General features: G+C 41.2%; 1 protein-coding gene across 1 annotated transcript in view; it reads right to left on the minus strand.

Moving 5' to 3' along the window:
* The window catches only part of HAPLN1 (hyaluronan and proteoglycan link protein 1), a 36,188-nt gene extending 25,895 nt beyond the window's left edge, over positions 1 to 10,293 (minus strand). The window contains exon 1 of the mRNA XM_054986824.1: positions 10,179 to 10,293. Coding sequence (XP_054842799.1) covers positions 10,179 to 10,278 — 100 coding nt within the window. The 5' untranslated portion in view covers positions 10,279 to 10,293. The remainder of the gene's footprint in view (positions 1 to 10,178) is intronic.
* Positions 10,294 to 27,169: the final 16,876 nt, after the last annotated feature.

Consider the following 27,169-nt stretch of genomic DNA (forward strand, 5'->3'; position numbering starts at 1 on the left):
TAACAGTATACACATGGAATACATGTGTATTTATTTATTTATATAAACACTGTTTTAGTTAACTGCAGAATTTTCATTGTAGACTTCATGAATCAGATTTCTTTTCAGAAATTTCACATCTGGGACATCTGGATCAGCTTCACTTCAAGACAGATTTAGTTCCAGAAGAAAAGAAAAAAGGTTCTTCTATTAGGCATTCCTAGTGCATATCTACATCACGGGCTTGAACAAGAGAAGCTCGCTGACTCACCAGCGGGCAGGACTGTCACCGGGGTGAAGGATGCCGTGGAGGCGGGTCAACCAGGAGGGGCGGCATGCCCAGCCCACCTCAGATCCAGCCTCGTGGGGCGACGCCATTTCACTCAGGAGCTTCGGCAGGAGCTGGGGAGGGGTACCGGCAGACCGAAGAGGCAATTGGCCAGTGGGCTCCCGGAGTGGCTGTGTGTCAGGTTGAAGAGAAGGCACTAACATTGTTTGATCTAGTTGCAGGTGCAGCATCCCCCAGGGAATGGCAGCGAACGAGTGGTGGCAACACTAGGAGGAGCAGCGCAGCAGAAGCTCGGGTCTGGGGGATGCAGTGGGGGCCCCCTTTGGGTCCCGGCAGAGATCCCGAGGGCCAGTTGAGCCTGTTGCCTGCGGGGGCCAGCAAGGAATTTTTCCCACAAGGGGCCAGATTGGACAGGGCCTCTTGGGGTTTTTTCGCCTTCCTCTGGTCATCTAAGTTGGGACCCCTAGGGGAGGGAGGTGGCTCCAACTTTCTTGGTGGCAGCAGTTGGAGCATTGGCAGGAGTCGGGCCTTTGGCTCTCCTCCAGTGGCGGTTTTGTGGCATTGGGCCGGATCCCATTAGGGTGAATGGGGCCGCGGGTCTCTCACCCCGACGGATTGGAAAGAGAAGACCGCCTGGCATGTGGTGGCAGCGGATGACACTTGCTACAGTGGGCCAGCAGGAGGCTGGAGGAGAATGCATCGGTCGGAAAGGGGCCCGCCGATGCCAACGGGGATCCGAGCCCAGATGCCTGGCCAATGCTCCATCAAGTTGTGGCCATTTTCTAACCCAATAAAGGTGTCGTGTGAGTCATTGAGTCAGAACGCAGACTGATGTAGCACATAGGCGACAATTCATTCCTTTTTCCCATGGAGCAGAGGAACTCCTCTTCAGTGAATCCTGAAATAGCTCTTATTCCTCTAACAAAAGCTAGCATCACTCAGTTGCAGATAATATAATGCCATAATATTTAAAGCAGACTGGCAGTAAACTACATGTTGATGGGAAGTATGTAACAGCTCTCATGGAAAGGCAGGATGAGTATGTCACAGATGTTTTGGTTACAGAATAAGCAGTTTCATGCTAACCTCAGTGTATGCATTAAACTGGGAAGCACATTCAATTATTTTACCTATGATGAACAGAAACCGTAGTCCTCATCTAACAGATACACTAAGAGCCGAACTAGACAAGATGAATTACACGAGTCTATGTGAGGGGCTGGATTAATTGTTTTTCCTCACCTTCCCGTGTCTCTTTTACCCCTGGTGAACTTGTGTCCGTGGCTCTGCTCTGTGCACGTGTCAGCAAAAAAGTGGTTTACGTGTAGTCACATTGGCGAGTGTCTGCGGTCAATATCATTGAGTTGCGCCATTGCAGAGTGGTGATTCTGTTTTGCTTCCGCTTCCCTCTTCCAGCACAGAAAGGCAATAGGGAATACGGGATGGTTTAAGCATGCGTAAACTAGCAGTGCATGATGGGATACCATTCCTGCATCTTGGAGGAGCGCAGAAGAAACCTGTGTCAGCATGGACACGGGATCAAGCGCAGTCTGGCCGTGCTGGCGAGTGTACAGGAAAGCAACGGGAAGACACATGTAAGTTCGTTCATGTGTCGTTCGTGTGCCATTCATCTTGTTTAGTTTGGCTCTAAGATGGACAAGGCAATCCTAAGCAGAGTTACTTCAGTTTAAGCCTGTTTATTTCAATGGGCTTAGACTAGAATAACTCTAGGATTGCACTGGGAGTCAATTATGTTTCATAGAAACTATCATAGTGATGATATATTGTCGAAGGCTTTCACAGCCGGAGAACGATGGTTGTTGTGGATTTTCTGGGCTGTATCGCTGTGGTCTTGGCATTGTAGTTCCTGACGTTTCGTCAGCAGCTGTGACTGGCATCTTCAGAGGTGTAGCACCGAAAGACAGAGATCTCTCAGTGTCAAACTCAGCTGCTGGCGAAATGTCAGGAACTACAATGCCAAGACCACGGCGATACAGCCTGGAAATTCCACAACAACTATCACAGTGATGTTCTATGGAAGCCAGCATGTCTGGTTTATCTTGTGTATTTGGCTTTTTTGGGGGGATATGTGACTCTTCATGTTACCAAAAAAGGCATTTTTCAAATTTGGCTCATTCATTTGGCTTACTTTATTTTGGTCATGAGAAAAAGAACTATGTGCCAAAATTCTATGCAGCCATCCTCAGACTGTCATAAAGAAAAAACAATCATTTTATCCACTATTATTGTAAGGATTATGGCCAGATGGGGGCCCTGATAAGCAATCTCTCATTAGTTCAAGATACAAATGCCAGATGAAGCAATTCAGATTGAACGTGATCATATCAGTAAGAACAACAGTTTATGTAATGGGAAAGAAACAAAGTGCACCTTACTATAAAGTGGAACCTCTGACCAATGTTAAGAATAAGATCATGTGCTACTACAGATCTTCTGAAATCATTGCTCAAATTCTGTGTTAATTTGAGAAAGTGTATCAAGATCTACAGTTTTCTGAACATTAATTTATTTGTTTAATAGATTCTGTTTGGGCTTTCCAAAGATCTTATGTTTTTTGACTTGGAGACCTTGTACTCTAATTTCTTGGACTCTGAGCCCAAACCTAAGAGGTGTAGTTATCTAATGGTAACTGAAATGCTGATGTTGTTACTCCACAAGTCCCAAGTCTAAATCCTAGTTTACAAATGAAGTCCTCAAGACTGAGGCCTGGTTTAAACTAAGCCTGGTTTCTAAAGGGCTCCCAGATGCTTGATAAAGGGCAAGTGACTGAAAAAAGGTCCTTGAGTGCTCAGAGAAAATGGCATAGAGAATCACCATTGCCTTACATAAAAAGACCAGGAATAATGGAGCAGTAGAATTCTTGGCTTGAAAAAGAAACTGCGAAATGGGCTGTCTAAAGATCTGGCACACCCATTGCCAACTGCCCAGGAGATTTGGGAATTTTTCCTCCTGGAACACACTGCCAAGTGCCCAGGAATTTTGGGAATTTTTCCTCCTGGAGCATACTCATCCATTGTTGGATATCAGCAGCAATCCTGCCTTAAAACAGAAAAAAACATATCAAAGAGACATGTATTGAATATCAACAGATGATTGATACTTACTTGAAAGGGACATTGTGGAAATTGATTCATAATACGATTTCTCCAACAGGCTCTGGTTGTCATATGAACAAACCATTGTTCTACTGTAGTAGAAGGATATTACATTATTATATATGCTTTGGCCAAAATATCGCTATACTTGGTTTGATCTATAAATTGTATTAATTGATACTGAGACAGTCTTTATTATTGTATTAGTGGTCTCTTAGGAATTTCCTCCTTTGTTTAGTGTATATTGGGGACCACTTTCCCTCGTAATTATACTGGTTTAAACTAAGCCTGGTTTCTAAAGGGCTATGGTTGTTGTGGGTTTTCCGGGCTGTATTGCCGTGGTCTTGGCATTGTAGTTCCTGACGTTTCGCCAGCAGCTGTGGCTGGCATCTTCAGAGGTGTAGCACCAAAAGACAGAGATCTCTCAGTGTCACAGTGTGGAAAAGATGTAGGTCATTTGTATCTACTCAGGAGGGGTGGGGTTGAGCTGAGTCATCCTGTAAGAGTTTCCCAGGGTGTGGAATGCTAATGGCGGGAGGCTTCACTGTATCCTGAGGAGGTTCTTTTGCATATGGATTGGTACTTGATGTGCTAATCTTCTCTGCAGGGCTATTGTCAAGGATAGAATGTTTTGTTAGCCTGGTGTTTTTCAGAACTGGCAACCATGCTCGGTTCATTCTTAAGGTTTCTTCTTTCCTGTTGAAGTTTTGCTTATGCTTGTGAATTTCAATGGCTTCCCTGTGCAGTCTGACAAAGTAGTTGGAAGTGTTGTCCAGTATTTTGGTGTCCTGGAATAAGATACTGTGCCCTGTTTGCGTTAGGCTATGTTCAGCCACTGCTGATTTTTCAGGTTGTCCAAGTCTGCAGTGTCTTTCATGTTCTTTTATTCTTGTCTGGATGCTACGCTTTGTGGTCCCAATGTAAACTTGTCCACAGCTGCAGGGTATACGGTATACTCCTGCAGAGGTGAGGGGGTCTCTACTGTCTTTTGCTGATCGTAGCATCTGTTGTATTTTTCGGGTGGGTCTGAATACTGCTTGAAGGTTATGCTTTTTCATAAGCTTTCCCATCTGATCAGTAATTCCTTTGATATATGGCAAAAACACTTTTCCTGTAGGTGACTGTTTTTCTTTGGTTGTTTGCTTCATCCTGGGTTTGATTGCTCTTCGGATTTCATTTCTGGAGTAGCCATTTGCCTGAAGTGCGTGGTTTAGATGATTAATTTCCTCATTTAGCAAGTGCGGCTCACATATCCGTCTTGCACGATCCACTAATGTTTTCATTATGCCTCTTTTCTGTCGGGGATGGTGATTGGAGTTTTTGTGTAGGTACCGATCAGTGTGAGTTGGTTTCCTGTAGACCTTGTGACCTAACTGAAAGTTTGCTTTGCGGATGACCCAGGTATCCAGGAATGGGAGTTTTCCCTCGATTTCTTTCTCCATGGTGAATTGTATGTTCAGGTGGATGTTGTTGAGATGATTCAAAAACCCCATCAGTTCTTCCTCCCCATGGCTCCAAATGATAAATGTATCATCCACAAACCGGAACCATACACTAGGTTTGTGGGGTGCTGATTCTAGAGCTGTTTTTTCAAAATGTTCCATGTAGAAGTTTGCTATAACTGGGCTGAGTGGGCTCCCCATGGCCACCCCATCCATCTGTTCATAGAATTCGTTGTCCCATTGGAAGTAACTGGTTGTCAGGCAATGGTGGAATAAGGCTGTTACATCCTCTGGGAAAATCTGATTAATAAGTGCAATAGTGTCTTTTACTGGAACCTTGGTAAACAAGGATACAACATCAAAACTGACAAGTATGTCTTGTGGATTGAGTTTCAGAGAACTGATTTTGTTGATGAAATCTGCTGAATCTTTGATGTAAGACGAGGTTTTCCCGATGTGATCCTGCAGGAGATCTGCCAGATGTCTAGCTAATTCATATGTCGGTGAACCAATGGCACTCACAATGGGTCGGAGTGGGACTGAATCCTTATGTATTTTGGGGAGTCCATATAGTCTAGGTGGCTGTGCTTCAGTCTTGCATAGTTTTCTGTGCGTGTCGGGATGTAGTGAGGAATTCTTGATCAGCGCATTTGTTAGCCTGGTGATTTTGCAAGTAGGATCTCGTTTTAGTTTTTTGTAGGTGGAGGGGTCCAGGAGTTCCTTAATCTTCTTTTTGTATTCCTCTGTTTTCATGATCATGATTTTCATGTCTTTTGGTGCTACACCTCTGAAGATGCCAGCCACAGCTGCTGGCGAAACGTCAGGAACTACAATGCCAAGACCACGGCAATACAGCCCGGAAAACCCACAACAACCATCGTTCTCCGGCCGTGAAAGCCTTCGACAATACTTCTAAAGGGCTCCCAGATGCATGAAAAAACGGTCCTTGCAACAGCTTGGAGTTAGAGTCTCAGGTTTTGATCTCAGTGCCACAAGCATATATAATCCAAGCATGGCTTCAGAGACTGATCAGTGAAACTTCTCACTGTCTCCTTAGTGGTTTTCTGGCACTCTATGGGCCAAGCTACAAGTGATGAATGACACTTGAACAGCAAGTGGATTGAGTGGAGGGCAAGTGAACAGGGAGAAATACACTTGCCGTTCAAGTGTCATTCGTCACTTGTAGCTTGGCCCTATGTTTAATTAAAGTCTGCATCCTTTGATTAGTAGGGGGTCTGCTTTTATGCTGGTCTACCTGTGTGTGCATGCTTAGTTTAAGTGTTAGTCAGTGGGCAGATTTAAATTTGAACGTTGACCTATGTACATTAGCCAGATTAGTTTTAACTGAGATGTTACTCTACCCTATTTATTTTCCATATACAGAGGAGAGGAGCACAGAGGGAGGGACACTGAAGAACAGAATGCGGGCAGAATACTTTAAGCATTAATGTTTTTTGGGGTTGTTGAAACTTTTGACATCATAGTGGCAGTTTACCAGTAGTTTACTGCAGGAAGCACTCCATGATGAACTTCTACTGTTGTAGGGTTTGAGTTTGATTAGCAAATAGTATTTGCACATCCAGAAGTAGACAACTGGGGTTTTTTTGCAGATGACACCACATTGCTGGCAGAAAATAGTGAAGACTTGAATCGACTACTGATGGTTAAAGGAGAAAGTGCCAAAGCAGGATTACAGCTGAACATCAAGAAGACAAAAGTAATGACTACTGAGGAATTACACAAATTCCAAGCTGACAATGAAGACGTTGAAATTGTTAAAGATTTTGTATTTCTTGGCTCAGACATCAAGCAGAAGGGAACTGCAACCAAAAAATCAGGTGGAGACTGAGGGCTGAAGGGAGGGCTGCCATGAAGGAACTAGAAAGATCCTTAAAGGGATGTGTCACTGGGGACCAAGACTGAGATAATCCACTCTATGGTATTCTCCATTACTATGTCAAAAAGAGTCCAGTAGCACCTTTAAGACTAACCAATTTTATTGTAGCATAAGTTTTCGAGAATCACGTTCTCTTCGTCAGATGCCTGATCCAAACTGGCCACATACAGAAGAGGAGGGGAGAGAGGGAAAGAAGGGGACATATATCACAAGGGGACAGGATGCAATTAGCGTGGAGGCAACCCAAACATTTGGTAGTAAATGTAAACATCTCCTTTTGGTGTGGAGTCAGTTTGCCGTGTTTGTTTGGAAAGTATCCAATTCCTATGTAGTATAAGCCTTCGATAACCACAGCTCTCCCTGCCAGATGCATCTGACAAAGAGAACTGTGGTCCCTGAAAGCCCACACCAGGCGACACTGGGCTCCCCCAGACCACGCCTCTGTAAAGGAAATCTGTTACCTGTGATAATGTGATAACCATTCATAGTCTCTATTCAGTCCCATCTTGACAGAGTCAAATTTGCATATGAATTCCAATTCAGCAGCCTCCCGCTGGATTTTGTTTTTGAAAGGTTTCTGTTGAACCACAGCGACCTTTAAGTCTTTGGTGGAATGTCCTGGTAGATTGAAGTGTTCTCCCACTGGTTTCTGGACATTTCCATTTCTAATGTCAGATTTGTGTCCGTTTTATTCTTTTGCGTAGAGGTTGGCTGGTTTGTCCAATGTACAGAGTTTTTGTTTTTGATTTTGCTACTACAGACTAACACGGCTAACTCCTCTGGATCTATGTCCATTACTATGTATGGATGTGAAAGTTGGAAAGTGAAGAAATCTAATAGGAAGAAAATTGATTCATTTGAAATGTGGTGCTAGAGGATAGAACTAGGAATACCTAGAACTGGCCAAAAAGACAAATATGTTATAGATCAAATAAGCCTGAATTCTCCCTAGAAGCTAAAATGACAAAGCTGAAGCTATGGTACATTGGTAACATCATGAGAAGATAAGACTCACCGGAAAAGACAATTTTAGGAAAGGTGGAAGTCAGTAGGAAAAGAGAAAGACCTAAATGAGACAACTTGATTCAATAAAGGAAGCCATGTCCGCCAGTTTGCAAAATCTCAGAGAGGCTGTTAATTATAGGATGTTTTGGAGGTCTTTCATTCATATGGTTAACCATAAGTCGGTGATGACTTGATAACACATGAGATACTTGAGAGCCAGTTTGGTGTAATGGTTAAGAGTAGCAGGATTTTAATCTGGAGAACCAGGTTTGGTTCCTCATTTCCCTGCTTGAAGCCAGCTGGGTGATCTTGGGTCAGCCACAGCTCTTTCAGAACTTTCTCAAAAACCACCCACCTCACAGGGTAATTGTTGTGAAGATAATAATCGCAAAAAACAGGAAAGTCTTCCTCTAGAAAGTTGCCAAAACAAAAGAGAGCAAAAGGGCTCGAGGAAGTGCACCAAAAGAGACACAAAGGAATAAACTGTGCGAATTATATTATCAATAAATAAACAAGTGCTACGTTATATCATATATCATAACATGTGTTTCCAGAAAAGTCCGCACAGATACGTTCAATAACAATCCAACATGAAATGCGCTGCTCAGTGGTTGCAGGACGCAAAGGCGTTAACAAACAGCAGGTGTAGCGCTGTCAGCAGTTTCCAAACTCAAGAATTTAGGCTCCAAGAGCAGTAAGTTAGGCAACGAGCCGTGCCGGCTTCCTTCCTTTGCCCGTTTCAGAGAATTTCTCTTTCCTCAGGCCATTAAGTTCATACTTGCCACTCATGAAATCCCCGTCTATAGGGAAACGTCATCCAGTGCCTAGAGAGGGAGGAAAGCTTTCTCCCCACCCAGCTGATCTGTGGGTGAGGGGAAAGTGGTGGCAGAGCCTGCCTGCCTGCCCACCACTCAGCTATGCAGGGAAAAAAGCGGGGAGAAGCCTGCCCTGCTGCCCCCCCAAAGCCCCACTGATAGAGCCCATTATATTTGTTTTTACAACGGGTCCTGTTGCTAGTTTCCTCATAATATGCCTCATAATATCCCCAAACCTCAATTATAAAAACAGAAGTACAGAAGGAAAATAACAAAATAAAGCAAAATTATGTAGGGTGTGAAACTTAAGCCCCTAATTTCTAGGTCTGGAGATAGGGTGTCATCTGAAGGGCCGATGAATTGCTGCTAAAAGATCATATGGAAGCAAGGGTACTGCTGTTTGAACTGGCAAAGGCAAACACATAGTCATTGGTTAACTACCTAGCTCATCTGTAAAACACATTCATTTGTTTCTGGAAGAGACTTTTAGAAAGCACAAATCATTATTAAGCGATGTTTAGGTAAGAGTCTAGTTATGAACTCCTCTCAAAACTTACAAAAATTTCTAACCCCTTATAAAATATTATTTTACTCATGTTTTAAATACAAAGTTTTGATGAGTTACGAGCAACATTTTCAGTGAGAAACTTAAAGAGCAATCAAATAAGAAATTTTAGAAATTCCATTATATGCCACATGTTCAAAAAGTCCCTCTTCTTTCCCCCATCTCCTCTAAAAGTTATGTTACAAAAGGAACAATAGCTAACTGAAGTGAAAGAGTGAATTATTTGGAATATATAAATTGACACCCTCTGCTCACACCCTCTTTTAATCTTTCCCACTGTCCCAAATCCTGTGCAGCTTCTTGTTTTGACCTTCAAACATAGCCTGGTGCTTGGAAACGTTGACTCCTGCTAGCAAATGCTAAACACTTCTTGGTAGCAAATGGTAGTATAGAATAATGAAAATCACAGACACTGTTAAAGAAATGCCCTGAACTTGCAAATTTCATAGGTCTCAATAGGCAGTGTTATTAGAATTAACACTATTCACTTGCTTGTCACTTTTGCACTAATAAATGCTTTGGCTTGCTTCGTGCAGGATGACCCTCAACTGCTTGAGCTGGGGCTGAAAAACAGCTGCATTGCACTGCAGCCTCAAAGCCTCCTAACAGCCGTAAGCTTTAGGATACAAATGGACACACAGGATTATGCAGAGGGATAATACACCATTTTTTATGCATGAAAGCTATGGGGAAACACATCTCTTCAGTGAGGTAAGCTTCTTTCTATCCTGCTTAAATTGTATGCTTATTTTTTCAGTAATCAGTTACTGCCAGATCCTTTCTGTAGGATGAGTTTTCAATCATATTTACTCTGCTGTAAGGCAAACTGTATTAAAGTATAAGCCAGTCGTTTACTTACTGCTTTTAGTATGTGTGCTTTTATTTCAGCAAATACTGCTTTAACCTTATAAATCACTGCAGCTTTTCAGTGTGAAACTGCAGTTCAAAATCTCCATACTATATTCATGCAACACAGCAATAAAAATGGCTAAATAAGTTTGTTTTAAAATGCTGCAAATCTTGTATCAGTATCACATCATAACTCTGCTGCTTTAATTTATTTTACTTACCATGGATGTGAATAATTCTGTCATGCTCCAGAGTGAAGTTGGCAGCATGATGGTCAGCCCAGCAGAAAGAAATCAGCACCAGAAAAAGTAGACTCTTCATCTTCTATAGTCCAAGAGTCTTCTTCACTGTCAGAGTACCACATATAAAGAAACGTGTGAAATTTGGAAGCCTTAACAGGGTTGCACTGCACAAGTTATTACAGTCCCATCATTCTCTCATTGCACTCTAAAAATTTAACCCACTCAGCTTGAAAAGTTACTGCAGGCTAGTGTCTTTTTTAACTTAAAAAGAGGGATTGTTTTTATCATGGAGTCAACTTCATAGGCATTTGGAAATCAGATATGCAACTGAGTAACTGCCCATTAAAAGAATTTTTAAAAACCATGCAATAATCCCTTCCTAAACCGCAAAATCTGCTAATTAGCAATAATTATGATTCTTAAATGGTAGGTGTATTTTGGATTTGCATTAAAAATACACTTCTGTCCATAAAACGTCCATGTATGTCTCAGATATACTTGTATTGTTATCTGTCTTTACCTATACAATTTAATATATTTTGGGGGTTTCTTGCATCGGTTAATTTAGCAAAGTGGTGTGCTGTCTTTATCTTATCTAAGGAGGTTCCAGGCTGACCAGAAAAAGCAACACTTTGTTTCAAATACACTTACCATTTTAGAGTCTCTAGTCTACAGTGAAATGTTGAAAACCATGCACAAAGTAGGCTAGAGTTGCATGTGCTACTGCTGCAGTTGCCTTGATTGATTTTTCATTCATTTCTATCTAGAATGCTGACGCACTGAATTGTGTGCCAGGTAGGGTCCCTGCAGTCAGCCGAGCTGCTGCAGGGGAAATCTCTGCCTGTCTCAGAGTAGCAATTAGGCAAATGAAGTCCGAAAATAGATAAGAAGGCACAAAATTCAAGAGCTTCTCTGCAGGAAGTTCAGGCTGCTACGCTCTTTAGAGGCATTTTCATAGCTCTTAATTCCCTTTTTTAAAAAAAGTGTTTGGAAATATTTCTTGAAGGAGAATGTGTTTAGAAAAGGCTCTGCAGATAAGAAAGTACAGGGGTGATACAGAAAATACACTTCACCTCATTTGTTCAAATTAGTACTTGAGGTGGATCTCAAACAAAATTCAAGATCTAAATAAACTTGGAGATAAGAAGCATTCCATCAAAATCTGCATAAACTTCTGATTTTACAGACAGTACCTACCTTAGTCTGCAGCTATTTTACTCTCCAAAGCCATAAAATGCTGCTCTAGCAAATATATTTTAGGAATGGATATTAAGGCTTCTGCAATAGGATATCTGCAATTGCATCCCGAGCCAATCAATGAGGTTATCCTGCAGAAACTGCATATGTCAGCATTGCTGCACTGGCAATACTATTGTAACTCATGCCAAATAGCCAAGGAAGGGAAACTATTGGAATTTGAACTTGACCTAACTCAGCTATGTGTTTCAACCAATCCGACAAATTGGTATAATCCTATATGCTTTGTATTTGATACTGGATATTTTTTTATGCAACTACAGCTGTGGGAGGCAGTGTAGCAGTATCACACACTAAGCACAATGCCCTAATCCAGAAGCACGTATTTGCACATGTATCTCTGGCCAAACAATTAGTGATATGGGATAGGATGGGTGGGGAAAGGCAGGGACTTTATCTGATCACCATTGTCCCACCCACCTCCAACCCACTTTAGCTTATTGGACATTCATCAGTATCAACCCATTCCCCTACCACCTTCCTTCTTCCCCCTCCTAGTTCCATTTTTAATCTTTTTTAAATTCAGTGTTTATACTAATATATTGTGTAGCAGGTTCTCAAATTCTCACCTTTCATTTAAAAAGTAAGTCTCTAGCCCCTTCCACAGTGCAGATATACCCTTTTCCTTACATCTATGCAAAGAAGGGGCTAGAGACTTGTTTTTTAAAAAAACAAAAGACAAAAAACTGGGAATTCAGATAACCTTCTGCACCTATCGTTAAAATGGTATACAAATATAATGATAGTCTAATGCCACTTTAGGGGGGGAAATTGCCAATGCTCTTGTGGCCTGGTGGGGGGCACTTCAAACACCATAAAAATGGCATGGCCTGAAAGGGACATACCTGCTGCTGCTCTGGGCTCCATCCCCTCTGAGTCTAGTTTGCCCTCCTGGCCAGCTGGCCTCTGCCTCCTCACTTTGGGTCAGCTAGCTTGGATGGGGCACTCTGGTTTGGCCCACTGGGATTGGGAATTAGAGATGGGTGGCAGTGCTCCCCTTTAAGGTTTCCCTGTGCAAGTACAGGCAGCATGTTCATATTCAACCTTGTATTTTTAATACTGCCCTTATGTTGATGTATCAGTAATGATATAATGATATGATGTGCAAAAAATAAAAAGGGAGAGTGCTGTGGTGCCACCAATGATGACAGCACCCCTGCTTGAAAATTCTAATGATTTAAAGCACATAAGAAAAAAATAAACTGATTCCAAAACTGTAAAAATGTAGAGGAAGAACAGACATTTAGAAGAACCATACCCAAACTGATTCCAACGTTTGTGGATCAACTGCTAAGAAAATCAGGAATAAGCTGAACATCCACAAAAGCTCAAGGTGACATCACTCAACACTAATTTACCCTTATTTTTTTCTCCCATTCTCAACTAACTGCTAGACTACAGATTTGAAATAGAACTGAATAAACATGTGTGGTGGCACACACTGCAAAGTACTTCTTTATTTAAATACAAGAGAACTCTGACTCACTATCCCCGTTAGAAGTTTTATAAATTCATAAAATGGCAGTAATTGGATTTACTTTGCCCACAGACACAGTATTTCAAAGATGTCTCACTTTCCATTACATTCAGTGATTTTGTGCCAATGGTAGACACAGAGGGTCTGAAACACAGGGCAAGCATTAGCTTCATAGATTTAATGAAACATGCTGAGCTATGACACCATATGTGTACCATGGATTCTTTCCTGCTTGAACTGATCACTATAAAAGACCTGTACAGAAGAGATGTGCAAACCTGTTCTTTCTCTGTTTGTTGCCTTGCCTTCCCATGCCCTTGCTCTCTGATGACTTGTAGAGCCCAGAGAATATCTTGCATATTCCTGTGTTCTTGAATACTTCTAACCATGGAATTTTGTATGTCCATTGGGAAAAGATGCCTCATTCATATATAGTAGACTACAACATCCCTCTATTATTAGAAGCCCGTCCATCTGAGTGCTGGGACCATTTCCTCTCTCTGTGTCACAGCATGACAGAAAACATGTTTTTGGATTTTCAGTGACACATGGGTAAACAGAAAAGAATCAAGCCTCATCTCACAATGCTAGCTGAATAGGCTGTCCCAAGAAGCCCAAGCTTGCCTAGTGTCTGGTGATCAGTTTCTTAGCCAAGTTATCTTGAGATTAGTTGGTGTTCTTTTAGCCACATGGAAAAACCTATCACATTAACATTTCCCAAATAATAGCTTTCTGGTATTGGACTCTCAACATAAACCAATTTTGATTGCCTACTTGTTTGATCATACCAAGGCTCCAAATACATCCCTCCCTACCTAGAAACTTTCCAGGGCTAAGAGCCACCCGATTATCTCCTACTTCTAATCCAATGGGATATCTGGTCAGTTGTGTTGCCTCCTCCCTACTTTTCAAGCTAGGAAAGAATAAAATCTTTTGGTTTTAGACCAAGCTCTTTGGTGTATAATCAAGGCCTTTTCAGAAATACTTCATAGTTCTGCTCATATCCTACTTATTGTTAGCAATCATGTGAGCTGGACATCTGACTGCGCAGAGTGCAAACGCAGGTGCAAACTGTAACACAGATGCAAATGAAACTTACCTAACAAGGCACAAACTTATCTAACAAGGCACATGACCTAGGGAGGGGCTTTGGCCAGAGCCTCTGCTTTGCAATCAGAAGATCCCAAGTTCAATCCTCTCCAATTAATATCCAGGCAGTAGGTGATGGGAAGACCTCTATCTGAGACTCTAGAGAGCTGATGCCAGTCTGTAGAGGCAATAATTAACTTAGATGCAGGGCTCATTTTGAGGGGGAACACGCAAGAACGCAGTTCCGGTAGTTCCCCGAAGAGGTCACATGTCAGGTGGCCCTGCCCACCTGACTCTCGGCCATTTGAACCTATTTTGGCCTGGATTGGGGCCGAAATGGCCCAGGTCGGGCCTGATGGGTGGTGGATCACTCTCCTGCTCAGCAGTGGCCCAATTCTGACCATTTGGGGCCCCTTTTTGGCCATTTTCAGCCCCTTTTTGCCATTTTGGGCACAATTTTGGCCCTGAATGGCCAGGATTGGGTCCAAAACAGCCAGGATAGGTGATATCAGGAGGTGTGGCATATGCAAATCAGCTATGCTAATAAGTTCCTCCAGCTCTTTTTTTCTACAAAATGACCCCTGCTTAGATGGGTCACAGGTCTTATTCAGTATAAAGCAACTTCATGTGCTTAGCAATGTTGGGGTCAGACAGCAAACAGCAACTTCAAGGATGCATTTGGTGAAGAGGTATGATTTATATATAAATGAACAGTTCAATCAAGACAAGACTGCAGGGAATCACACTGAAGTTCTCAGAATCCCTAGCTAGAACCTGTCCCCCAAGCATTCTTTTGACAGGCTCTAACCAACCTGTATTGGTGTATCTGCTTAAGTACCACCTATTAAATGTAATTTTGCCTTCTGCATTTTGGATTATGTGCTGATCTGCCAAGAGATTCTGTGGGCCCACAAGGAGACCCTGGGGGTGAGGACGGTTGTGCATGCATCTATAGTAAACTATGAGAGCACTTACAGTTTTCTACCAGAAATGACGTGGTGTGTTGCACTGATGCCAATGAGCTCCCCCCCCCCGCCCTCCACCACTCTGATATTTTCCACACCAGCCAGAAAAGCAATGGTGGGGAATGGGGGCCAATTCTGGGAGGTCTCCTGCTATAGCAAGTAATCTGGTCTCCTATTGTCAATATGAATATCTTGATTGGGAATTATTTCATGTAATAAACTTTCAGTTTTTACTATCTCTGGATCTTGGTGGCCAGTAGAAGCATTTAGATAAAAGATCCCTTACTATTGTCTGGATTTTTTTCCTAGATTGCCTACATCATTTAAATTGGATGTAGAACCTAAACCAGCAGCTCCTTAATCTAGAAATGAGAGCTGGTGGAATAAAGCTTTTCTTCCTTACACTCAGCCTATTTCAGCGTAGATTAGGGCCACATTCTCACAGACATGAGTCTTCTGACTGCACAGTTATGCTATCCCATTTTTAATTTGAGCCTTCTTCTGGGTTACTCAGGGGGGCTCAATAATTAAATTGTAGAATTCACTGCCAGTGGAACTAGTAATGGCCACCAAGATATATGGGTTTAAGGAAGGGAACTGGATTTATGAAGGATAGGACCATCAGTGGCTACTAGCCATGGAACCTCAATATCCAGGGACACTAAACCTGAATATCAGTGCTAGGAGGCAACATCAAGGGAAGGTCTTGGCTTCTGTCTTGTTTATAAGTCCTCCCTGGTAATTAATTAGCTGTGAGATAAAACAGAATGCTGGACTATTCCAGCAGAGCACCTCTTATATTCTTATGTGGAATACATGGTTCTTCTCACCTCTACATGTATATTAATGTTTTACATGTGCAAATGGATACACAATATTGCTAGACAAAAGAAGGATAACATCAATCTGAAGTTTGTCTTCAGACTAAGTAAGATGTTACAGGGTGAGGCCACTTGGTTATTTCAGAGTATCAGAGGCAGATAAAGTAAATAATGAAACAGGCAATTGATATCAAAGCTGGGCTCTTTTATATATCCTTTGCATAAAATACTTGATCACCTTGACCAGATCATTTGACTTCTCATTTAAAACACACACACATACAGACACACATACAAACACACACATAATCACATACATGAACCCCATGGAACTGATAATGATGCTTGTTTCTCTTTTGTGTAATTACTTGAAGTCATATTTCATTGTAGGATTATAGTTTGCTGCCAGTGAATATCAGGCAAAATACCATTTGTAGTGTCTGTCATAGTTATTAATTAATTAATGTACTATTTAAAGATCACAGCAATAGAAATTTAATTAATGTACCATTTACAGATTGCAACAGAAAGTGAACAAAAAGGCCAGTTTTTCTTAAGATGAGGATATCATCTTCAACTCAAAGCTTTGATTTTTGCTTGATGGCCCTCTAATTCTCCATCAAACCTGTTTTGGGATTTGCCTCTTTAAAAACTGCATGTAATCACTCTACTCTCCTGTAAAATAAGAGAAACACAGAGGAGATAACAATACAAATCCAAACTGTAACTCAGGCACAATGGGAGACACATTTTTGGTTGTAACTTCTTTGTTCTGCATCTAATTTTAGTGAAATTCTGAGACTGTATGCCCCAACAAAGGATTATTACTGCCAATTTCAAGAAGATGAGAAAAAGAATCTCAGGTTTAGAAAAAAAATATAGTGTGACAGACAGGATCGGTTCCAGCTCCACCTCTCCGGATACAGCTAATGGGAGCAGGCACAATGCTGAGCCAATCAGAGTGAGTATCCATTGAAAGGAAAAGGAGGCTCTTGAGAGCAGCTAGGGAAGAACATTGCTAAAGGAATCAGCAGAAATATAGGCTATTAATCTGTTCTTTTATACTGAAACCTTCCCTATTTAATTCCCCAGTATGGTTTTTAGTTTAAAATCCATTCACTCCTATGTTCCATCATGTAAATAAGTTTAACTCTGTTTAGTTTAACACTGGCTGGCTTGAAATCATTGGTTGAGGGAAAATATCTGACATACACTCAAATGCTCTGGTCACATTAAAAGGGCCTAGCAAATTAAATGGTGGCAGCGTATATATAAGGACAGTATCTTTGAGTTCTCTTTTCCCCAAAAGCCCTGGGCTGTAGCTGGGTGAGGGAAGGTACATACAAGGAACTGTCTGCCTGTCTGCTGGAACCTATGGAAAAGGAGAGAGAGGACCCTGTGAGGATTTGGGTCAGAGCTCTCTGCCTGTTGTAGTGGAGGCTAGATGGGTGGCATGTGGTGGTGGACTCCCAGCCTTTACCTGCCTGGGAAGCCCCAAACCTGTGAAAAGGGAGATTTGAGGTGGGTAACAAAGGTGTGTGAAGGGCTTGGGTGTGTGGAGGTGAGGTCTACCCACCTGCCAACATATATAGAGCAGGATTTATTGCTACAGATCTGCTCCTCATTAAGACTCTTTCATTCTACTCACATACCATGGAAAGAGCTCTTGAGTAACCAATCTATATTCCTACAATTACAGAACATACTATATCACAACCTTTACATTATATCAGGAGGGGATGTGGTGGAAGGTGAAGAATATTTAACGGTCATACAATATAAAATTAATGCATAATGAGTCAGTAGGATTTTGTGGCTTGGATCCAGCTGAATGTTTCATTTTGTTTCATTTTCATTTTCTTTTTTCATACACTATGAACGTACTCCCTAGTATAAATAAACTTTGTGAAATGACAAACAGTGGAATGCAAATAAATAAAAAAAACCTTAACTAAATTGTTCTGCAGTATTCAGCACAGAACAATATTAGCAAAGATCCTTTTTGAATGAAAAATAATTTCTCATTGAGCTAGGAAGAAAACTAGGAATTACTGAAAAGCTAGGAACCAATGAAATGAACATACATATCAAATATTTCTGATGCATATTGGCTTTGATCTAGCTGAACATTTCCATGCATGGAAGTTCTGCCCACACAGTGTGATTTTCTTGCCTTCCCTTCCTGCTACAGCCCAAAGCATCCCATGAAATACTGTTTCTGGGGTCTATGAGATAAAATTATAATAGCCTCTTCTCCTATCTGCCTAAAGTTTGGTAGGAAGCAACACTTTCTTTGAAGAAACACTCTGAGATATACTTCGTAATGAAATAGATTATAAATATGTTTTGCCTGAATATGCCTGTAATACCAATATCCTTTCTCCTAACTGCCTGAAAATTTTCAGGAGGCGTTCTTTTGTGATACAAGCTTCAATCCTAAATGTACTAAGAAGTATTTCCCATTGAGTTCAATGGGACACGCTTCTGAGCAGACATGCTGAGAACTGCATTAACAATGTCTAAAAATAACAAAAATGAAAAATATATTTGTATCAGCGAATGTATTGCTCACAAGACTACTATAGTATCTTCATTAAGGTTCATGCATATATTATCCATATTAATTTTTTTAAAAAAAATGCATAATATTTGCATTTAATACCCTCACAGGAGTACAATCTTCTTCTAATTCTTGTGTTCCAGAGAAGGAAGATCAACAGCCCCACTATTCGAGGAAGATGTTAATATATTTTAAAACACTACTGAATAAATCTGTTACAACAAGGTATTAATTACGTGCATGGAGGGGAATCTTTGTGACTGGATCTCATCTCTCTTGTGTGAAGTTGGAGAAGGAGGTGGAGGAAAGGGCCTGTTGCATTTTTGCCATCATTCCCCCTGCCCTAGATTCCCATGGAGCCTCCTGTACAAGACTAAAGCTGCACACATGGGGAAGGAAGTATGTGGGGAGACAGTCACTTCAGCTCAGAAGACCATCAATATTTCACCAGAGAAGCAATATAGCCTGAAGCTATGGACTTTTTCTGCAGTAATCCTCTGTGTAGTGCAAGCACCAAAGGATCCAGTGGTAAAAGATGGTAATGTGGCACCACTTAAGTTACCTCCCCAGGAACAGGGAGAAAATCATAAGGAAATATGGTGCTAAATAAACACTACGTTGATAAGCACTAGGGAAGAAGAACATTGTATCATCTTGTAGCCAGCTCATCATTAACCACGGAAATCATGCTGCAGCCTCTAGAGCCAAGGTAGAATCAATTCCTGAGCCAGTGCTGAAAACAATGGTCTTAATTCATTTCCTACTAAGTACATGGCCCTGGAATTCACAGGATTATTGCCTCTGAACATGGCTATTGATGGTTGCATCTTCCATGAATTTTAATGATGCACTTTTTAAAGTCAACAAAACTAGTGACCATAGCTGTATTCTGTGGCAGAGAATTCTACTAGTTACTTATTCTTTGAGTGAAGAAGTAAAAGAAGTTAAGGATGCTGAAGCCTATTTTGTGAACATGCATGGTTCTTGAAGAATGGCTGACCACATTTCAGTAATATCGGTAGCTGTTCTTTTTAGCCATCAAGAACATGAGTACTAACTCAGCCAGGACTCACACAAGTTAAGTAGAATTAAACAGAACCAAATAACTTAGCATCTTTCCCCCCTCTTTCTGCATTGGCTAAATGGGCATAGATAGATCCACTCTTTGCAATAAGCAAAGCTGTGCAAATTTACACAAATCTTGTAAGATGCAACAGAACTATCTTCATTGCTGCAAGAAAAGGTAGTACTAATAACAGAGACTTACATCCACAAACCAAGCATAGAAACATTTTACCAGATTCTTATTTTGCCTATAACATCAAGATAGTTAAGGCTTCATTCTCAGTGAAATCCTCTGAGAAGATAGTGGCGACAACAAAATCAGCATGTTCTTCAACAAACTTTAGAAACCTACAGAACTAATAAGCATGGTATATTGCAGACCAACTGCTCTTTAGTTGTTTTGAGGAAGGGGAGAACCAAATGGAAACTCAAGCTAAACAAAGGCAAAACAACAGTGTCTACATTTCAATTAAATAACACGGTAATAAAGAAAACAAATATTACACAGCTTTAACTTTTTGTAGATATGCTGAATGAACATGTTATTGTGAACCATTGCTTTGAGTTTCATGGCTTCAACTAGAAATGGCAAGAAATCCTGTAAAGTAGTAGTGCCAGATGTTGTCTGCATTATTATAATGAAGCTTGTACTGAGAAAACATCATCATGAACTATTCACTCCTTTGATGGTAATGCACAGAGAAAAATGACATATCTTGATCTCTGCTCATTAGAGGGGTGGACAAACATTCCTTTGATAATCTGCTATGGAACTTCATGCCTCCTGATATTCAGACAGCTGCAGTGCCATTATGGGTATTCACTAATACATATCTGTCTTGAGTGTGCTCTGCCAGTTTGTTAACCAAGAAACGGAGACTGTTTCAACAGACTGCCTTTGAGCTACAAGGTCATTTTGGACTCATGGCTTCACTGTTCAGTTAAGTCTTAAGGTGTGCAAGTACCTGGAATGCTAACTCTGATTTAAAAAACAGCATAAATTTGCTCAGTATTTCCAAGTAAGTATTCATTAAGAAAGCCTGGTGAACACAATGATATTTAAAAGAAATATACAGCAAACCATAGGAGCCCCGTGGCGCAGAGTGGTAAGCTGCAGTATTGCAGCCCAAGCCCTGCTCACGACCTGAGTTCGATCCTGGCAGATGCTGGTTTCAGGTAGCCGGCTTAAGGTTGACTCAGCCTTCCATCCTTCCCAGGTTGGTAAAATGAGTACCCAGTTTCCTGGGGGTAAAGTGTAGATGACTGGGGAAGACAACGGCAAACCACCCCGTAAAAAGTTTGCCAAGAAAACATGGTGATGCAACATCCCCCATGGGTCAGTAATGACTCGGTGCTTGCATGGGGTCATTACCTTTACCTTTTTTTTACTTATACAACAAATCATGAGTGGAGAAAAAGATTCAACCAGTAATGTCGAAGGCTTTCACGGCCGGAGAACGATGGTTGTTGGGGGTTTTCCGGGCTGTATTGCCGTGGTCTTGGCATTGTAGTTCCTGACGTTTCACCAGCAGCTGTGGCTGGCATCTTCAGAGGTGTAGCACCAAAAGTGCTACACCTCTGAAGATGCCAGCCACAGCTGCTGGCGAAACGTCAGGAACTACAATGCCAAGACCACGGCAATACAGCCCGGAAAACCCCCAACAACCATTCAACCAGTAACTTTGACTTATTTATATATTTTATTTAAACTTCTCTTCAGTTCTGTCCTTAAAGGGATTTTACAGATTGTTTTAAAGCCAAAATATACAAATAAATTTTTAAAAGTCTCTACAATTGCTAGAAACCCAACAAATACCAACAAGATTAAAATTCTAACAGTGCAAGCCTAATCACAGTTATGCCTTTCTAAATCCATGAAATTCAATGGGATTAGAATGGCCAGTTTGATGTACTGTTTAAGAGTGGTAGGACTCTAATTTGGAGAACAGGGTTTGATTCCCCACTCCTCCGCTTGAAGCCAGCTGGGTGACCTTGGGTCAGTCACAACTTCTCGGAGCTCTCTCAGTCTCACCCACCTCACAGGGTGATTGTCATGAGGATAATAACACACTTTGCAAACTGCTCTGAGTGGGCGTTAAGTTGTCCTGAAGGGCAGTATATAAATTGAATGTTATTATTAATTCAACTTAGAACTGTACTGTAAGTAAGGTTCACGGACCATTTGTATCCACGTATCTTCCTCCTGGCCACTGAGAACATCTTACATGAAGCATTCCTGTTCAAAGTCTTGTAATTTTCCGAGTGAATTTATGGTCGATATCTGAAATCCAGATGGTGATGGCTAAACTCTATAATAAGATATAGACCTGCAACATTGATAAAATAGAATTGCATAATCGTATCATATAAGCCATATGTACCAATGCAATTCTGCCACAGAGAGAAACATAATTCTGCAGCTAAATTTGGCTAAGATAGTATATCTACTCTTTAGAAATCCCAACCTCACTCATTTTCGGGACATGAATCAATCATTATGGAAACAGGATTCTGGGCAGAATCTTTTCCTTGAAGTACTCTTTCCTTTGGGGTTCTTAGGATCATCAGCCTTTCAGAAAATTCTGACGACTGAACCAAAATGTAAGGCACTTCTAGTAGATCTTGCAAGAATGTACTGTCAATTTATCTAATTTTCAGTGTGGCAAAATCTGTGGATACTTATCCTGAGGATGGAGTGATAAACAGACAAGACAGATCTTTCTGAAAACCTGAAAAAAGTCCCAGGTTTGCAGAAAAATCTGAAATCTGAATAAAAATACATTAAGAGGTTAAGACCATCCAAAATAATAGAAGCAACACATGTAGCTTTAAGAAAAGAATGTCTTCAGTGGCTGCTGCTAGGAAACCACAACAGTTTTGTTAGCCTTCAAGCCTTGGTTTCTGTCAGTAAAAGACAAGTGAGGGGCAGGGCCTTTTCCAGGGCTGCTTTGTGTCTTTGAGGGAGGACTCACTGGGGCCAGGACTGCCAGATACCACCAGGATACTTGATACCACTTGACTTGCATGATTTATCCAGGACTGGCTGCTTGCTACTGCTCAAGAGCAGCCATTACCTGAAAGCCAGCGTGGTATAGCGTTTAGAGTTTCAGACTAAGATCTAGGAGACCCAGGTTGGAGTCACCACTCTGCCATGAAAACTTGCACATTCTCAGTCTGACTTACTCACAGGATTGTTGTGAAGACAAAATGGAAAGAAGCTCCATGATGCAAGTTGCTTTGGGTCCCCATTGTGGAGAAAGGCAGGGTTTAAATGAAGTAAATAAATAACAAATATAGCTAAATATGGAAGACAGATAAAAAGTAAAGTGCAGTTAGGTGGGAAGAAAGAAGGAAGCAGGGAAGGTGGGAGTTGCCACATGGAGGGAAAGAGGATTAATGTGGGGAATGGATGCAGGTGAGGTGCCCCCTCCCGCAAGGTTCTGCACCATGTAACTGGGCCAGCTTTCCCAGGTAGAGGCTGCCAGGGAGAGGGATGGAAAGAAAGCTGATGACATGGAGGTGGGGATAGATAAATGTTGGCTGGATGGTAGTTGGGAGGCAAGAAAGAGGCAGGAAAAGGGGAGAGGCTAAGGGGCTTTTTCAAGAGGTGCACTTCACTGTGTCTTGAGTAAGGAAGAGCCTCAAGGTGAGGGCAAGAAGAACAAAATGACACACAGGACAGGGAAAAATCAGGTCACAACTTTATTGATTACAGGTTCCTCGGTATTTCCAGAGCATTGGCTGGGCACTATGGGCGCAGCTGACAGCTGAACTGCTGACAGTGAGCAACCTATTCCAACCCATCTGTTGGGAGTAACTAAGGAAAGAGATCTAGTCCTAGAAACGGAAGCAGCAGAATCACAGCCAACCCCAAAGGTGGCTATCATGCCCCTCATCCCAAAAGCACCTTAAAGGACCCCCCTTTTGGGTCATATAGGGAGCCCACCTCTGCACACCCTATGCCATCAGCTAATAGTTAAACTCCAGCTGTCAGTTGTAATGGTCATGCTCATTCAACAGTATGATCAAACATAAACATAACATATTCTTTGGCTATGGGGATGGTTATTGGCCTATTAGCCAATCAGAAGGAAGTGTAAAATTCCTTCCTAGCCCTGTTAACCATCACCCCCCTGCAGACATAGTAAGCAACATAAGAATTAAAATATGAAAGCATGGGTAAGGGAGTGGGTTTTGCTGGCAGACTGCCCAGCCTCCTCCAGTTGCCTTCTTTTAAATATGCAGTTCGGGCCAAATTGGACCCTGACCATTAGGTATGTTTGCCCTGCCCCGTTTGACATATAGATGGCTAAATGAGGGCAAGCCTCATAAAGCAGTATGAAAACTCCTTGGGTGAGCTAAATCTGGGTCATCTCCTCCTTCCCCATCTCCACCTGGTCACAATAATTGCTCCAGTTTAAGGCTCCAGCAGCCCTCTGGAGTTGGCCCAGCTTGAAGGGGATTGAGAGAAAAACAACATGGAAGAAAAATTAGGCCGTAACATTATGGATTAGATTCCTCAGGTCTTGCCACAGCATGGACTGGGGACGATAGGTGTAGCTGACAGCTTGACTGCTGACAGCAAGCCCTCTCATCCCAGCAGAATCCATTAGTCTTTAAGGTGCCATAATATTCTTTGTTATTTTAACTAAAATACACATCTATCCCTCTAGAAATTATCCACTCCTCACCACTCTCCAGTAGCACTTCACTCTGCTGAGAAACAAGTTGACAAGATAAATGTTTTTTTTTCTGGGCTCCCATTATGCTTGCCATGTTCCTGCCAATGAAGGGCAATTTCCTGGCAACTGTAGCCTTTGCCCGCCGATCACTGGTAATCAGCAGAAGTCAGGCCATATAGAGATTGCTTGCCATCTGAAGGAACCTTGCTAGAAGGCTTGGAAAATGGATGCAAAGGCAAACACACCCACATACCCAGCCAATGACATCACTTCTGGTGTGACCCAGAAGCAACAGAGCCATGTTTTGGGCTAATTCCTAAAGAATCAGCACCAGTGTGATGCTGTTGCTTTCCAGTCACATCGGAAGTGATGTCATTGGCAGGTCCCATGTGTGAGCATAAGTGTGAAAAGGTAAGTAACCAACATTCTCTCCCACTGGTTGTTGGAGGGACCTGCCTTTCCTAGTTGCCATACATGTAACTGTCCTGGAAGGTTAAGGATCTCTTCGCTATCTGTGAATAGTTAAATAGGTTGACTAAGATGTGAGGGGTTTCCTGTTCTCCTTTTTATGAACAACATCAAAAGAATGGAGCTATTCAGTTACTGTCAGCAGAATGTGGAGGACAGATAGTCTCTATTTTGCTGACTCCTGTCCACAACATGGGGAAAGGTGGCTAACAACACATGAAAAAAATTTTCTCTGGCAAAGATAATTAGAGAACAGGGCATCTGTTTTGTACTGTGCAAACCTCCTGCTGTGGTTTTGCTCACCTTGAAAAACACTTAGTATATGCAAGCAAATGGCACTAGCATAAGAAAAATTACAAGGCCAAAGTTTTGTATAGTTCCCAAGTAAACAATTTAGTCACACAAACTTCCAGAGAAGGAAAAATAAATAAGACATTTCCTGCCAGACAGAAAAGCATTCAAAAGAAAATACTAAATAGGGTAAAATGTACTTCTGTGTTGCTATAAAATGCCTTCTGGACAAGCCCTCTGGTTACAGCTCAATGCAGATTATTGGTACTCCATCTTTACCAGTAAACATACACAAAATGTTCTGTAATAAAATGCTTCATACATTTAAAAATAGTTCAAGATGTGTTGACCGCTCAGAGAAGTCTGAAAAAATGTTATTTTTGCATCATAAAGCACCATCATAAGGCATGAACAGAACAGGTCAATCTTCACATGTAATAGCATGTTGAGGTGTGGTCCATCAAAGTCCGTAATGTCTACTCAGACTGGCAGTGGCTCCTCAGAGTCTCAGGCTAAGGAATTTTGTAACACCAACTACCTGTGTTTTTTTTTAACTAGACAAGCCAATGATTGAACCTGGGACCTTAGACATAGCAAATAGATGCTCTGCCACTGAGCCATGGCTCTTCCCCAATCCTCTGCTGGTATATAAAACTGTTTGGTAACAAAGATTTATGTAGAGCATTCTTCACTGAGACAAAACTTGCAAGACCGCAAGTCTACTTGCAATCTTAAGCCAACATCTGTGTGTGCATTATGTACTTCTGCCAACTAGGTAATCAGACTGCTTGTAAACCATTTGCAATCTTATTTGGGATCTATTAAGAGCTGACTATAGTGAATTCCTGTAATAATTTTAAATGTATATTCAACTTGCAGATGTAACAGCAAGCTTTCTGGTAGCTTGATAGACTCAGTGATGAAGATCAGGATCTATTCCAAATAATGAAATGCTTATCAGCTTGCATGCAACCAATTTTCACATGCATTGTCACACATATATTCTATAGATTCATATAATTTATACCAGATAAAGGTTTCCAATTATAGCAAGCAAAATAAATGTAGAAAACAACATTGTGTTTTCTGTTTGCTTTTTTTAAAATAGTTTTTATTGAATTCAAATACAGAAGATAAAGATTGTAGTTTGTCATTTACAGAAAATTCTAGATTAAATACTGTACAATAAAAAGTAATAAATTATAACAATCGCTTGTGTCAGAAGGCGAATGAATTCTATGATACACACCAACATGCATAAAAACACTTAACATTAGTAAAGAAACATAAAAGTAATTTACACATATGTATGTAAATAATCTGTTTGCTTTTTCATGCAATTGTAATTTCATTTTGCTGCCACATTTTAGGAAGGTTCCAGTATTTTGGAATGGCATTTGCTAAGGCTAATATCTTATCTGATATATTACTATACAGTACATTTTCATCCTTGATGGAGCTCATAGCACCATATAAATTTCTCCCTTCCCTACTTTGTCTTCACAATGTCCCTGTGAAGTGGTTTAGGGTGAAAGTGCATGACCGGCTCACCAGGTTACCCAATTAATTCCATGGCAGCATGGGAACTTAAGGCTGGGTCTCCAAGAACCTTGTCTGTCACTCTAACCACAAGCCAACACAATGGGAGTGAATACAGTGAATCACAAACAGAACAAGTTCATAGGTCTCTCCTCCTCCTCCTTTTTGCCCCTTCCAGCATCCTCTACCCCCCCCCCCCAAGTGTTTCCTGAGGGACAGACAATCCTTGGGAACAGAATGGAATGCATGAAGAGCTGCAGCAAACAATAAATAATAATCAGAAATAGAATCCTCTTGCATGAGCATTCATGAAAGTGCTCAAAAAAGAAGGAACCAAGTTGATTTCTGATATCTTAATCCATAGCTTTTCCTGTGCTGCATCCCACTCAGTTCCTGAGGGTCCCCCAACTTCAAAGAGCAGCTTTGAGGGGTACAGAATGGTGACAGAAGAGAGCTCCAACACATTCCAGGTTAACCGGAACCAGCTCAACCATATTTAGAATTAAACCATCAATTTAATAGTGGTTGCCTTGTTTTTTCCATCATTAGATTTGAATAAGTTTCTGAATGGAATTATACTAAAATGTAACTTTATTTCATTTTCAAGTGCTTTTAAATAATGGAATATTAATCTATTCTAACAAACAGTCGAAAGATGTAATGAGTGCTCATATTTTGATACACTAACAGCTGAGTAAATGCAACAGTATTATGTTATGTTGGCACAGCAAAAAGATATGCTAGCACTTACATACA

This window comes from Eublepharis macularius, chromosome 8, assembly GCF_028583425.1.
Source record: "Eublepharis macularius isolate TG4126 chromosome 8, MPM_Emac_v1.0, whole genome shotgun sequence".
In the NCBI taxonomy this organism is placed as follows: domain Eukaryota; kingdom Metazoa; phylum Chordata; class Lepidosauria; order Squamata; family Eublepharidae; genus Eublepharis; species Eublepharis macularius.